Source organism: Seriola dumerili, unplaced genomic scaffold, assembly GCF_002260705.1.
Source record: "Seriola dumerili isolate Sdu_G_001 unplaced genomic scaffold, Sdu_1.0 BDQW01000052.1, whole genome shotgun sequence".
NCBI classification, from domain to species: Eukaryota; Metazoa; Chordata; class Actinopteri; order Carangiformes; family Carangidae; genus Seriola; species Seriola dumerili.
This window is the reverse complement of record NW_019174307.1, coordinates 2,502,303-2,518,090: the sequence shown is the minus strand read 5'-3', so window position 1 is coordinate 2,518,090 and position 15,788 is coordinate 2,502,303. Positions and strand designations below refer to the sequence as shown.

At 38.6% G+C, this 15,788-nt stretch overlaps 1 protein-coding gene across 1 annotated transcript in view; it reads right to left on the bottom strand.

Moving 5' to 3' along the window:
* Positions 1-4,095: 4,095 nt before the first annotated feature.
* The window catches only part of LOC111218237 (calcitonin gene-related peptide type 1 receptor), a 29,286-nt gene continuing 17,593 nt past the window's right edge, over positions 4,096-15,788 (bottom strand). The window contains exons 2-13 of the mRNA XM_022740433.1: positions 15,457-15,565; positions 13,463-13,616; positions 12,990-13,100; positions 12,186-12,298; positions 11,407-11,498; positions 11,180-11,306; positions 10,790-10,943; positions 10,595-10,655; positions 9,812-9,878; positions 8,914-9,132; positions 8,174-8,215; positions 4,096-6,594 (exon numbers count right to left, since the gene is read on the bottom strand). Of these exons, the coding sequence (XP_022596154.1) occupies positions 6,373-6,594; positions 8,174-8,215; positions 8,914-9,132; positions 9,812-9,878; positions 10,595-10,655; positions 10,790-10,943; positions 11,180-11,306; positions 11,407-11,498; positions 12,186-12,298; positions 12,990-13,100; positions 13,463-13,616; positions 15,457-15,531 (1,437 nt within the window). The 5' untranslated portion in view covers positions 15,532-15,565 and the 3' untranslated portion in view covers positions 4,096-6,372. The remainder of the gene's footprint in view (positions 6,595-8,173; positions 8,216-8,913; positions 9,133-9,811; positions 9,879-10,594; positions 10,656-10,789; positions 10,944-11,179; positions 11,307-11,406; positions 11,499-12,185; positions 12,299-12,989; positions 13,101-13,462; positions 13,617-15,456; positions 15,566-15,788) is intronic.

Genomic DNA, 15,788 nt, shown 5'->3' with positions numbered 1-15,788 from the left:
TCTATATCTATATCTATATCTACAGTAAATAAAGCGTACACTTCAACTGATATTAGCTTTTTTTTCCAGTGACATTTTTTTTAAAGTGGTTAAGTGGCCCCGGCCACAGCAGCACATCCCTCAGCTTCTGTGCCGGTGCTCCTACTGCTTCTCTAAACTGAGAGCGCCCTGATCTGAATCTACTGCAGGTAATACACTGACTATAGATAAGTACCTCACACAACCCCACGTCAAATAAGCTGGACTATCACATTAACAGCTGTTCACTTATCATTCTAGAAGAAACGTTGCAACTTCAGGATCGAACTTGTTTTGCTTCTATTTCCATTACTTCTTTTCTCCTGCTGAAGCGTGCATGTTAACCAAATAGCTCGGGCCCAAGGCGGCTATAGTAATGTTGTACAACGTCGCCTACTATGTGGCAAACTTGTTAAACAGTTGCTTATTTACACATCCAGTAGATACAGTGCAACATTATTATTCATATGGGCTTTGTTTCCAGACCTGCTGAAAATCCAATATTCACTCTCCTTTTGACTCTAGAAGGAAATATCTGTCTCACTAGCAGGTAAATGCTACAGTACTTACAGTTGCTATTTTTTGTCTTGGTCTAGAGCAGGTAGTGTTCAGTGGGTTTTTAGAGGGTTTTTGCTGAAAATAGCTGCCTACTGAGGCTGAAAACAAGACTATGAGAGCAGCGCGAGTGAACCAAAATAGTGAATTTGTGGGCTGGAGACTATGAAACACACTCACTAGTTCTGTAAAGTTGAGGTGAGCTGCAGATTCAGGTGATAATTCTCTGTAGATTAATCACCATGAGCAACCTCTGTCACATTGTTTTCACATTGTCACTAAATTGTTATTATAGAAATATTGATCATAGCCACTTTAAATATACTGGGCAAAAGCAGCTGTAGACAGTAGAGACAGCAGTGCTCGGATGGGCAGGATGCAAGTTTTTATTTTTAAATGAACTCAACAAAAATGCAGAACAACTCCTGTCTAACTCAGTATAGCACATGTTGGAATATACTTTTCTGGTGCTGTCATCCATACCAAGAATATGCACAGAAAAAAAAAAAAAAAAAATTACCTCACTCCAGTCAGAAAGTGTAAATGAGAGAACAATGTAATAGCTCCCGTGTTGCACTTTGTGCAGTGAACAAACGTATCACTGCTTTTGAGGCTAAGTGCAGGCGACAGCGCCCTAAAGCAGCTTCTCCTCGCTATTTACCAGCCAGTGGTGCGCAGCCTTACTTATTCAGGTCACGTAAGAGGGAGACAAGCCACCAGCAGCGGAGAAAAAGACATGAAATGTCTCTTCACATGGAACCATTTTCATCACTGAATGAAATCTTTCATTTTTTAAAAGTTTTGCTAAAGCGACATGTTGTGACTTAGATCTAAGCTTCTCCTGCCAGATGCTGAAAAGCTAGATATGGGTCATAAGAAATTCCGTATGTCAGCTCAGGCTGGTTGGAGGGCAGTGGGGCGGCAGTAAATGAGTGGTACAGAGAGTTATAATTGGACAAAGTGGGATACAGAGGAGGGTGGTGGAAGCATGTCTTTATCCCAGTGTTGTTCCACAGTTAGAGAGTTGTGAATGAACTTTTGAACTTAATCTGAGAGCAGCTTGTGAACTGACAGTATGAATGCATTCTTGTGGTGAGACAACCCAACATTAAATAGGAGCTCTGCTTTCCATGTTCTAGAGGGATTCTTTTGTTTTAAAGCAGACGCAATCACAGCAGATCATCAGGATCTTTTTGTGAATGTGCACATTATGTTTGTGACACCTCTGAATGGAGTGATCTGCTACTGGCGCATAATTTAGCAGCTCTTCATCGATGTAATCTCATGAATAATATTACACTAATAAACACTCTATTAGGACCACTCGTGAAATCTTTATGAATAATGTATCATTTCAGAACAGCATCTTATTTATTACAGTAATAGTAATCCTGACGTATTTTAAATGTTAATCCCTACACTCTCATGATTTTGCATGTATGAAAATAATAAGAGGAAATTCAGTGCGGTGTTACCATCAAAGGAGCTTAATAAAGGAATTGTTATTCTGTGTCAAGGCTTGAGACGGCTGATGTAGAGAAAACTGTGAAGTTCATCGCATATTCCATAATAACTATAAAGAATTCACAAGCGAGACTGTTAACTGAAACAATAAAGGAGAAAAGTAGTCATTGAAAACACTGCATGTTCTCACATGCAATACTCATCTCATGCTGTGACGGCATATTATTCTGGATTAACTGTAGCAGTAAACAGTAAAATGCTGCCACGTTGTAATGATCCAAATGTATGGAGACACAATAAACAAGAATAATGGATTATTCATCAACAATTTTGATGAATTATATGTTTTAACGTCTCTAAAAGGTCAAGGGGAAATGGGTTTGTCAGATAGAAGCATAAATGAACTTAAGTGAGCACTTGAGGGACTTGAGGGATTTAGGAGGTGAATGACGTAAAAACAAAGCTTGTTTGTTCCTTTTGACAGTGACTGTGGAGACTCTTTGCCAACATAGCAGATGTTTCTCATTACAACAGCTCACCACAGAGCCACAGGTGTCAAATCAGTTCCACGAGTCAGCTACATTGTGTTCCTAAACTTCTGGCAAGGGTGACTTTAACACTGAACTCTTTCAGAGAAATAATGAAAAAAAGAGACACTGTATGTAAATATATATGTATATGTGTATATATATATATATATATATATATATATATGCTTTTCACATCCAGAGAATAAAGCACCACCAGTTACATTCAGACAGCAGTGTGGAGTCAATGTGTCAAGACTACCAAAGTTAAATACAGTACAGTATAAACAAAAACTACAGACATTGTCCTCAATGCTTTAACAACATTGTGTCACAAACCCTTTAGAGAGTCATATGAAAATAATTCACACATAAATATACAACTTAAATGTACAAAGGAGTTACTACTTTTGCCAAAGTTCTCCACGGATTGTGATGAAATGACTGGGGCTTCATAAATTATCGTGATGCATGACTCCACAGTAAGTGACTTTGATTTATGAAGACTTCACGATGCAGTCGTTGCACATTACTCAGTTGCTGCAAAGCAGTACTTGACAGCCATGAATGTGGGCAGTACAGTTTATGATTAAATTGAGAGACTGTCCTGCAGATCTGAGGTAAAAAAGTGCAAACTGTAACTGTGATAGTGCAGCTTGAAACTGACTACTGTGAATATATTTGTTTGGAATGAACCCCTTTACCTCAGACACCGACAGCCAAGTGTCAATGTTTCCTGCTCTGTGTAGAATCAAGCGCTTTACGTTCCCACAGCTGAGTTAAAGCCTGTTGACCACGGATAAACCTAAGATCTTTTTTTTTTTTTTGGAGCATGTATCTGAAAAAAAAAAATCTAAATTTCTACCAACAGATTATACAACAATTGTGAAACGGGATGTACATATTTGTTTTCAATACTCTCCATTGACATAGAAAAGAAAAAACACACCCTTTGGAAGGCTGAATGTGAGTCTTCACATAATTAGACTTGCACTACGTTTGTGTCATGAAACATATTTATGTCTGAGTGGTGATAACATGGCATGAGTAACTCACACAGAGGGTAGTGCTACTTTTCTTTCTTCACTTTCAAATACAGGCAAAATAGGAAGATGACAGAATATACCAAAGATGATGACAAACGACACGGACAGATAAATACAGTAGCTCATTGAAAGCTCTCAGTTAGTCACCCCGGCCCGTTTCCCACCCCTCCCTTTTTGAAAAACACAAGTAGAACAAACAGCTTCTTCATCAACGTCCAACACACTGTCACATAAGACGGTCGCTTCATGGTTGAATGCTTTTGAGTATGACATACTCATAAATACTGTATATATAAATCATGCACACACACACATACGCACTCTCACGCGTTCAGAAATGCTAGATTTACAAAATTATTTACATCAGCTGATAGTCACTCATGTTCCCAGCATTGTGGACAATGTGTTAAAGATGTTCTGAAATGAAGAAAAAAAAAATAATAAAAGGTTTGGGGGATTTGAATGGGTGAAACAGACAACATGACTGTGAAAAGGTGCAATGTTTATTGAACAGGTCTGGATGCAGCCTGCTTTAGTTAAATGCTTTACAGAGAATGGTTTTTGCAGTATGTTTTTTGCACAGCTTCTTGTGAGACATGATAATCACATCACATGCACTTCTGAATAAGGCTGCGTTCAGACTGATATCAGCAATACGTGAAAAAAAAAATCGCAGCTCTCTCCTTCAATTGAAGGAGGTCACTACGTTGTTGCAGGGGGTTGCCCCAGCAGAGGCTCTGGTAAAAAAAAAAAAAAAACTAAACAACAATAAAAAAAACTCATAGGGTCATTGACAAAAAAGTTGAACCTGACTCAACTTATGCCACAATGCAAGACAACATCATCTGTTCTATTCTGTTTACCTCACAACCATCAAGACGAGAGGCTAAAATGATTGTCACTGTCAAAGCCTCCCAGTATTGTAAAGCATTCCAGTAAATGTCAATGTGGAAATTTTAAACCAACTTCCAAAAAAAAATCATCAATCAAAACAAATGAATTTGTGTTTCCATCCCCTACTGTTCTGCAGAGATAAGAAGTTGATACATTGAGATTAACATAAAAATAAAAATATTTGGTATCACTAATTTTTGTCAGCTGCCAGTAAAACATCGCAGAGGGAGAGGGCACAACGAGATGACGTAATTAAAAGGGCGTCGGTCCAAACTCGAATGAAAATTATGTGAAATGTGTTTTTATTTTTTGTTTCTTGTATTAATTTGGGGAAAGTTACAGTCTCCTCATCACCCCACAGTGCAGGAGAAACTTCAGTGGACATCAAGTCACATGCTTCATATATATGTCATGATTCATTCTGTTTCCATTGGACTTTGGCGAACTTGGCTTTCATCGACTGAACCAAAGACTGAACCAACAGACACACATGCGACGAGCTAGCGTAAGCATATACACTTGATCTGGCTAATTGCTATCAGCTTACACTGAATTTTAGAAAGAGAACTGTCGTCTTGTCCTTCATTTCTATAAGTGTAGTTGCAGTATGGAGGAACTGATTCATAGATTGTACGAACACAAGGAAATATTACGTGAAATAAAATCTTCTCACCAGTAGCTAAAGCAACACACCCTCACTCAGGCAGCCACCCTGCACCTTTTTTTTTTCCAACACAGTGCTGTTTTCGGTCTGAACACCCAGTCATGCTTACATGTCAGTTATAATCATAAAGTAATTTGAGAAGAATAAGGCTAAAGACAGCAGTGAATGGGAATGTGATGAATTTATGCTCAACAGAGCCAGGTCTTTAAACTTAACTGTTACATTCAAGTATAATGAGCAGATACTGGAGTACATGTGATTTCATGTTGGCTTCTCGGTGATAATATTGTGTTGACATTACAACCTACCATGTGGTTTAAAGGATACACATGTCAGAAAGGATCGCTTACAGTAAACACAAGCTCAAACATTAGCATAAGCAACATTAAATCTCTAGAAAATGAAGCGTGCAAGCTAACAGTATGACTCATACCATCATCTGCATACAACATAGAAACAAACACCGAAACAAACAAGAAATGCTTTTAAAGTGTATGTGAAGCTGGCAACATGTCATATTGGTATTAAGTTGGCAGATTTTGAGAAAATGTAGCGCCAACTTAAATAAATACTGTGTGGTATTTATTTTAATTTCATTTAATAAACAAGAATATGTTCAGATAAATTAAGTTTAACATATTGAAAGATACAATATAGCATTAATATATTATTATGCACCTGTTAGATGTCCTGACTCTGTTCTGATTCTGTAATGAAAATAAAAAAATAAATGAGGCAGGCAGGATCTCTTGATTTGGCACTAACCATGTCGAAAGAATTTTACAGTGTAACCAATGGCTTTTTGTGAACGACATGACCTCAGTATGATAGTCAAGCAGTTAATATTCATCCGTTTAAAAACAATTTTGTCCAGCAGAAAGATTGCGACAATATTGTGATTATCAGAATGCATCTTAGTCCAAGTGAAGCAGTTCAGTTGCAAATTGTAGACAAAAGACAGCGCAGGAACAGCTGTACCGAGCTCACCTTGCAGTACTGTTAAAGGGCCTGTGACAGAGAGGTGACTATTTCCTTCAGGTGTAGGTAAGAGCCTGGGGTATACAGACCTTTTCCTCTCTCTTTCTTCTGACATCGTGTGTTTAGGAAGAGGAAAATTTTTCCTAGTTGCCACAGAGCTCCAAAAATGCTGCAGTTTTTTTTACGGGTGGGATAGGATGGATAGTATTTGAGAGGAGTTTCGCTGTCAGGCGAAGGGGCTGTCTGATTTTAAGATGGAGGCGTCTGCGTCGTGGTAGCCCTTGCCGTTCATGTGTTCTGTGTGGCTGTCGATGCTGTAGCAGCCCTGTACCTCTGTGATGGAGGAAGCCGTGTAGGAGGCTGAGCGCAGGGCGTCCGAGTGGTTTCCTACGCTGCTGCCAAACTGGATTTGATACTGGTTCCAGTGCCTCCTCAGAACCGCTTGGACCTAACCAGAGAAACCACATTTCAGATATTAATTGGACTATGTAGGAATCATTCGTTGAAATATAACTACAATTCATACATTGAAAATAAAGTTTAACAGTTTGAGAAATACATTATTTGCGTTTTCTTCCAAGAGTAAGATGAGATGATGTCTGGGACATGATTAAGGCTTATTAATCAACATGCTGTATCTCTTTTTTAAGCTGTACACAAACAGAAATATAAAAATGACACTGTGGTTTTAGATGAATTTGCGCAGGGTAACTATTTCTTGACAAACAACAGTTTTTTCATCCAGTCAGTACATCTGTCTAGTGTCTCAGCTGGTTGCCTGACAACTTCACTGTGATAGCAAGACCCCATGAAGTCAGTGGAGGACAGCAGCCAAGTGAATTTTTAAACTCTGGACAGAGCCAGGTTAGCTGTTTCCCCCATTTCCAGTCTTAATGCTAAGCTAAGCTAAAAGGCTCCTGTCTCCAGTTCTGTAATTAACGCACAGACTTGAGAATGTGTGTCTGCTGTCATCTCAATCTCTAAGAACCATATCAGTCTTATGTGTTAAGAATGGAGCTAGAGCTAAGACATGGTTGCCCTAGCAACAGGCTGGAAGCAGGGGGGCAACAGTGTGTTTTTTATGGGGGCTTTACATGCTGCAGCTGTTTCATTATGGACAAGAGCGCTGAGCACAGTGAGTATGCGCAGATTCGTGGAGTTGTACATAAGTTTGCCAGGTTTGCTACCGTCATACTTGTGCGGAGCATCATGATTCTGCAGAAGTGCTGTGCAGATGGATAAACTGATGTCAATAAATATTGCATGAAAAATCAAGCACAACTCCCTCTTACTCCACAAACTGTCAGATTAAACAGATGAGATGGTAATTAGTGAGCGTATTCTTTAGCTTCACCACAGCCTTTATGCTAAGCTAAGATAACCACATCATGAATCCAGCTCAGTACTCAACGCACAGACAGTAAATTGTTATTCTTCCTCTAATATAGCTCCTGGAAAGAAAGTGATTCAGCAGATTTTTGTTTGTTTGTTTGTCCTGTTAGAAACCAGTCTAGATATACTGTATATGTTCAACAATTTCTAATCACAGCTGAAGCTTTTGGACTGGTGTTGTCTTGCTGTTTTGATCACATCTTCAATGTGTCTCTCTTCGCTGTAAATTCTCTTGGATGCACTTTGTGACAACAATGTTGTCTTTAATTAACTTTATTCTTTTGTGAACTCCTTTTCTTCACAGCTTAAAGAAGAGTTTCTCAGTGGCTCTTGTAAGACATTCATTTTAGGCAAAAAACAGGCTATTTTGTATGCAGAGCCATCACCTGCATTATTGATAGCAATCAGTGTACAGCCCATGGCTGATTGCCAACAGTAAATAATCTTTAGTCTCCAGAAAAGTCCTGGAGGAATGAGACTGTCAAGACATAGGCCTACTCCACCATCCTGATCTAATGGTAATACAGAGGAAGTGGCTCAGTCAACCCCTGACAACAAAGGGGAAATGTGGGTAAGTGTGTGTATGTGAGATGCAGGTCTAAAAATAACAGTGAAAAGGTGTGACCCCATCTTACTTCTCCATTGAAAAAGCAGAAGATAGTGGCCACCAGCAGACCCTGGAATGTAAAAAATAAAATCATCATAAAAAAGACAGATAAAATATACCCTAGTAACTGGTCTTAAGCATCAATCGTCTGTTTGTAGATGATATCTTAAGGTTTAACATGATGAAGCTCAAAAAATGAGAGGTCAAACTGAATAAATTTTGAGAGCTGATTCAGCTGGTTGCTCAATACGTTCTCCCTACACTGCCCATGCTAGAACAGCACAGGATGATCAGATAACACCTCGCTAACATCCAACTGATTTCAGCCCCTTTCAGCACAGATAAATCATGCCTTCCTTCCTGCTGTTCTTCACTGGGCTACAACATAAACAAAGTCTCTTCGGAGGCTGATGGGGATGTTTGTCTTCTACTAAAACCTAGGACAATATGTCCAGGCAACAGTTCACTTTGTATATATTGCTACATTGGAAGAGGCAGACACTAACATGTAATCAAGTTTCATAATAAATGATATACATGCATATACAAGGACAACAGTGCACAGGAGCATTGCAGTTCAAGCAACATAGAGTAAACTTTGAATACCATTCTAAAAATACACATTGCACATGCATTTCAACAGCATGGCATAATGCACAGCTGTTTATGTATTTAATTATTTATGTATTTACATGTTCTAAGGAGCTGGTATCCATCACTCAGCCACATCTACAACACTGCACATAGTTCAGGCACGGTTTTTCTCACCTGGTAATGCATTAGTATGTGCATGATGTAGTCGTATATTTCAGAGGAGACCCGTCCCTCTGGCTTGTAGGGAAGCAGGACGTACTGAATTCCCAGGAGAGGCACCAGGATAAGGGTGGCTCTCACTGCTTTCATATAGAGACTCGATTCTGCTTGATGGGTCACCTTCAGTTTGGTGATAAGCACTCGCACGATGTTCAATAGAAAGAACAAATTGACCTAGGGAGCAGCAGAGAGGACATCAACACAAATACATATGCAAATATAAATACATGTAAACATAAATATATAAAAACACACATAAAGCTATAAAGAACACAATTGTAGAAGATTGGTATTCACAACAGTCCCAACAAAAACAGCCACACAGACCCTGTCTTTTACTGTTACTGTTTTAAAATGAAACAAAAAGTTAATTGACACATAATTCAGATCCTAAAAAGTAATCTATGATTAAGGTTAAAACAAAAAATCCATGATGTGCAAAACTACATCAAGCCCTTTTTTGAACGCAAAACCTTAACAGACCACTGTAAAGGTTGTTTGAGGCTGAATCATTTAGTCCTAAGAGAGTCTTAAGGGACCAGATTTCTCTGAAGCTTGCCTGGCTGTGCTGATTAGGTGAATTCCTAGAATGAAACATGGGTCCGGGGACCTGGGCAGATCCTCAGAGGGGCAGATGCATTGATTTCGCAAGATAAACACAATTATGCATGCTATGAAACTGTGTCCTGCTTTCAGGCCCCCCACAGTGTCCACTCGGAAGAAGACAAAAGCAGCTCATTGCTGCTCATTGCGCAATAAAAACAGTGCACCAAGTTAAATATGGAACAAATTAGCTGGTTTATTTTAGCAAATCAATATTATTGTGATTTACTTTGCTGTAATTGGTTATTACCAAAAGAGCAGCGCAGATGGGGCCGTGGATGATGTAGAGCAGCGATGTATTGGAGCTAATCCAACAGCTACAGCGGAGGAGAGGACAAAAGGGAAAAGTTTACACAACAGTGTCAATGAATCACATGACAGCTGACCCATGATGCAGATCAATGGTTGTTCTGAGAAATTAATCTGCATGAAAAAGCTTGAGAGTTTTCATGAGAGAAGCTAGGTTGGATGAGTTATGCAAGCTGCAGGAGCAGCAGATCATTTTACACAGTCTTTACCATAATATTAATCTTACAAGGCACAGTTATTACATCTCATATTTTAAACACATTTTGGGCAGGATTTGTTTATTTATGTATTTAATCAAGTTGAAATCAGTTAATTCAATGGAATCAATGGTACAAATGTTTTCTGAATAACAGTGAATAAACTGTACTTATTGTGTACTGTACTTGCTTGCTAATGGCACAACTGTACTTATTGTGTCATTAGCAAACAAGCTAAGCTAACAAGCGAATAAGTTTGCTAAGTGGCTGACTTGAACAAAATGGTGTGCAATGGAGAACAAAAAACAGGGGTTTGGGTTGGTAAGTAAACAAAAAACTAAGACTAGAGAGCTATTTTGCCAAGCTAGTGAGTTAACCGTTAGCTCACCAGTTCACTTTCACTTTGCGGTGTGAGCCTACTTAAGATATTTCACATTAAAAATTTATTATTATTTTATAGAATATATATATATATATATATGTATAGATAGACTATTATAGCCTAGCTAATGCACTCGAGCACTTACTTGTCATTGTAGTAGTAACTTCGAGCAATGGCATGTATGCAGGCTGGAATGAGAGGAAAGCCTGCAAGAAAAGTGAGAAAATACAAGATTTAAGATTTTGCAGTCTGAAAACCTTACATAGCTGTGACTGTGCCTCAGAATATAAGTTTATTAGAATAATGGAGTACAGCTAGTTGGACATTATCTCCTACATACCCCAGCCTAGGAGATAATACCACATTAGGTGCTGCTTCTCAGCAAACACAGCCACCACGATGAGAGTGTGCAGGTATATTCCCTCACACAGCATCCAGAAGTAATTGCAGCCAAACAAGTACAGATGAATGAATTGGGACACTTTACAGCTCGTCTGAGGAGGAAACATATGCACATAATGAATGTAGATAGTGACTGTGACATTTTCTTTTGTGCAGTATTTTCACAGTTACATGAAATGAATAAAGAGTGCAGTTTCTGGAACAGTGTTATGATTAAATAATGAAAATAGGATGACAAAAGGAACAACTCAAATTGAACAGAAATCTGTTATAAAATGAATTATTAAATTAATAATAAAAACTATTAAAACAAACTACATAAACTCACTGGATTCCTCTGCACCAGCTCCTGGTTGTTTGCCACTGCTGTCAACCAAATGATGGTGATCACAGAGTTGAGAACAAAAGAAAAGAAGAGGTTTTTGTGAAGGGTGATCCTTTGGCAACTTAAACTCCTGCAAGAAGAGAAAATTACATTACACCTGGTGCTGGTGATATACGTGAGGGATGAGAATCCGTCTATAAAGCATGGTGAAATGAGGCTTGTTGGCTCACTTGAAATGGAAGAATATTCCAAGGGAGATGAAGAGGGAGGTCAATGACAATCCGTGACCTATGAGGGCTAAGTAGAAAAGATTCATTGCAGTCTGGAAGGAAACAAGAGAAAAACATTAGATTATCTGGATCTCCTAATGACTACTAATGTTGTGAGACACTATATTATTATAGTTTTACCATGAGCTTTATATACAGCTACAAGTTTCCATAAATACACTCATATCCTTTCCTCTTACAGTAAATCATTAACTTATAACATCAAATCATGGAAAAGTTAACTGTCAACGGGAAATGAATTAATACGGAGCAGAGAGAGAGTTTTTTATGGATATTCATGCCCCCAGAGAGAGAGCTGTAATGTAATTATTGTGGTGAACCCCTCAACCTCTCATCTAGCACCATCCCACTCACCAACTTTTCCCACTGATCTAAACTTTGGTCCATACTGAGAAATTGAAAAATTTTCCATACAAGTAGATTGCTATTAAATTTTCATCTCATGAACCCAATGAATCCATCCTGAGGACAAACTGCACATTTTTAGCCCCACCACACAATCATTTCAGTACATTTCAGGTAACATGAGCATGACGTGTGCTCAGTTGTGCTTTTTAGTTAAATATATTTAAAACATAAAAATGCATGTAATTTGCACATCAGAGAACTTTAACTGCTATTAAAAAGGTCAGCGCTAACCATGACTGAGTTCTTCTTATTTTATGCTATACAGCTGTATATATTATGTACTTTTAATGCCATATTATAGAGTGACCAACCACTCTGCCTTCATTGGTGTGTTCATTGCAGCGGGTGTAGTTGGTCCATGTCCGGTTGCTCTCAGGATGCAGGAACCAATGACCACTGTCAGTGCAAATCTTCGTTACCATCTCTGCAGGTAAAAAATAATGCAAAAAAGTTGATATGAGACAGAATACCTCCTAAATACGTGGTAGGTAAAGATGTACTTTTGACATTATATGTTGCTTTTAAACCACGTTCTAAGAGCATATCAGTCCTTTAGGCTGAATCTTAAAGGATATTTATTATTTGCAGTAAAGCAGGTGGAAAAAATGTGGTAAAAGGTAAAATTATTTGAAAATGAAGTCAAGAAGAAGATGCCCATTGACACCCAACTGGACTTTTTGAAAAGTCCCAGAATAGTTTTCTTTGAAGTGGGCCCAGGCATGCACATTGGGGTGTCCCGTGTCGCTGTTCTTTTCTGGCTGAATGAATTATACAAAAAGGGGAAACACTCAGATATAAAGGGGCACTCCACCAGTTTTACACATGAAGATCAGTTTATTAGTAAGAGGAATACTACTCAGCCTATAAAAATCTGTTGTGTAATGTCTTCTGTGGTTTTGGAGGAGCTTTAACGCTGATGATGCCATGAAGGTTATCTGGGTTTGGGCTTGGCAACCTGCAGGTTTATAACTAAAAACCTCCATTACAAACTACAGGTGAGGATTTGACCCATATTAGGGAGTAAATATCGGGCTAGCTGAACCTCTGCTCTTTGATTTTGCTAAACTTACAAATGGACTGAGCATATTTGGCAATGTTTAAGTCACAGATTTCACCTGAGGGATCGAAATCCTGGAAGTAGTCCGGGCAGTGCTGCTCAGAGATAACTCCTGCCTTTGTGTCGTCCCAACACAGCCAGCCATCCCAAGTGCGATTACACATGGCCTCTAAAACCATAGAGAGTGTTAGGGGTTACCAAGCATCGGACATTATACTGATCAAATCATTTATTCAGTTGGTGTTTTCCAATAAAACTTTACAATAAGTTGATGTAAAAGAGAAAAAGCAGTGTTCATGTTTCAGTGCTATGAACGTTAATCAGTCAATCCTTTCTGCAGACCATCTTATTATTTTTGTTCTTCCATACTGATCAAAAAAGTTTCTCAAATGCTTCAAACTACTGAACATTAAATACGATAAGCCCAAAATTAGCAACATAGACTTCTACAAGTAGTGTTTTCCAGTTATTTCTTACTGCCATTCAATGTAGACAGCTTTAAAGTTCAGAAACATGAAACACCACAGCTACCTTGTCTGCCGTTGGTGTTATCCTTCATTATCTTTTGATAGCACTCAAACTGTGCAGTTACTATCTTGTTCCTGGTCAGTCCCATGTCATGGTAGACATTGGTTGGATGCTGGTGTTGGGTTTCATTGACCTCCAGGCTAGCCTTCACAAAAAACTGGAAAAAGGAAAGAGCGAAAAAGTGAATAGATTGATTCAGCCACTTTTTAACCAAGAGATATAATTCTACAGAGATTGTGGAAATGTCACACAGAAGATATATTGGACATGAGTATTTTCATCAATAAAAAAATTATTGTTGTTAAGTTACAAATTAGTTAATAATAATTAATATTGATGCTTTGCAAATACTTTTGTGTGTGTGTGTGTGTGCGTGCGTGCGTGCGTGCGTGTGTACTTGCACTTTTAAAAAATCAGTCTCACTCTTACGTAATTATTTTTAAAGTCAAGTATTTTACTCTGCTACATTTAAAGTCAAAATTGTTACAGAGTAAAAATAAAAGTCACATGACATATTTATGATCCACTGTGTGAGAATGCAACAAACGAAAATCAGCAGCTGCAGCAGAGAAAAAGCTGACTCAAAGCACCACCCGCTGACCACGACAAGTGTGCCAAATCAAACACACCTGCCATGTTGCATGACCAACAAGTGCATGCTGGGTCTGCCTATATGCTAGATGTTCAAATTCTGATGGTGAATCTTTCAGCTGTGACTTTCTTCGTTCACTTCCACCTTTCTGTTCACTACCTTTCTGCTGTTTTAAACAATCTCTGTTGTGACAGCAGCTCATTCAGCTCAGTGTTTGAAAACATGGAGGAGCGCAGTGACACAGAGGCTGAATGGACTGGTTACATTTTACAGCGAGAGTAAACAAGCAGACATGTTGGATTCAAAGCAGATTATGGAGGACTTCTCACAGCGAAGTTCGGACAGGTGAGGGCAACGGATGACTGATTGTTGTAACTCACTGCACAGAGGAGAGCATCAACAACTACTGTGTTGCCTAGCGACATAGAGTTTTGTCTTTGTTTGTTGGCTGCAGCAGCTGTGGAGTTTATGTTGTTCATACATCACCGCCTTTTCTGCTGCTTCAGTCCTCTGTTAATTTTATAAGAAGTGGCAGCTGTTTGATTTATGTAGCTTAACATTGCTACATAAAGTCTGTGGACACCCACCGAGGTGTGTCACCTGGGAATGGTGTATATGTATATGAAAATCAATGTATATACGCCTGTATACATTGTATACATTGATTGTATTTTTATCTAAGTACATTTATACACAAATAATTTTACTTCTACCCAGAAAAATTTCTTTTCAGGGATGGTTCTTTTAGTTGAATATAATTTCCAGTACTGCGTCCAGCTGTGGTGAGACCCGACAGAAAGACGGTCTTAACAGTATTTACGTGCAAGATTGTGTCTGACTCCAATTTTGGCTGTGTATTCTCACTCAGCGGGGATGTATTAAAGTAAGACAGTCTTCACATCCTACTTCGAATGCCTGAAAAGGGAGTCTAACATACACAAGCTTCCATTAAATCCATTTGCGCTGAATGGAAAATATGACATCTATGCAGAGCCACTGCCAACCAGATGTGTCCAGCTTTTTTATTACACAGCAGATACCAACCTGAAGCAGCTTTTGAATCCTTTGGAAAATCTTCAACATTTTGTAAATAAGTCTCAACAGGTTGGTCTAAGTCATAGCTAGTCATAGTTAACTACAATATTTGTAAAATTTAGATACTGTGCATTGGTACAGCAAGATAAATTGTGTGATCCATCACTACACAGCTGTTTCTTTCACTGAATCGAAAGGCATTTCCAAAAAAAAAAAAACAAAACGAAAGAAAATCTGCTGGGTTTTCTGACATATATGTAGCTTCTCCTATGTTTGATTTCTCCACAAATAAAGCTATTCTATGAAGTGTATTTTGTGTGTGTGTTTTCAGTATTTGCTTGTTTGCCTGTGTGCCTGCAGGCTGGCCTACCTTTGTTACATTACACAGCAGTACGAGTGCCACCATCCAACTCCGTCCGATGCTGCCCATCTTGCGTTTGGCCATGTCAGAGCTGGTGGACGGTTTCCCAGCTGCAGATCTGGAATGGAGAACATCGTTAAAGTGACATAAAAATCATTATCTCTGACTGAAATGCTGTGACACCTAGGCTAAATAGCCCACACATAATGACTTATTTACAGCAACATACACAGACTTTTTCGGATCGATCTAATTGAATAGGTGTGTAAGACTTAAAGGGACTCAGAAAATCTCATTCATCTGTCACTTGCTCTCACTGGCTTAACGGATTTTAAAATGTA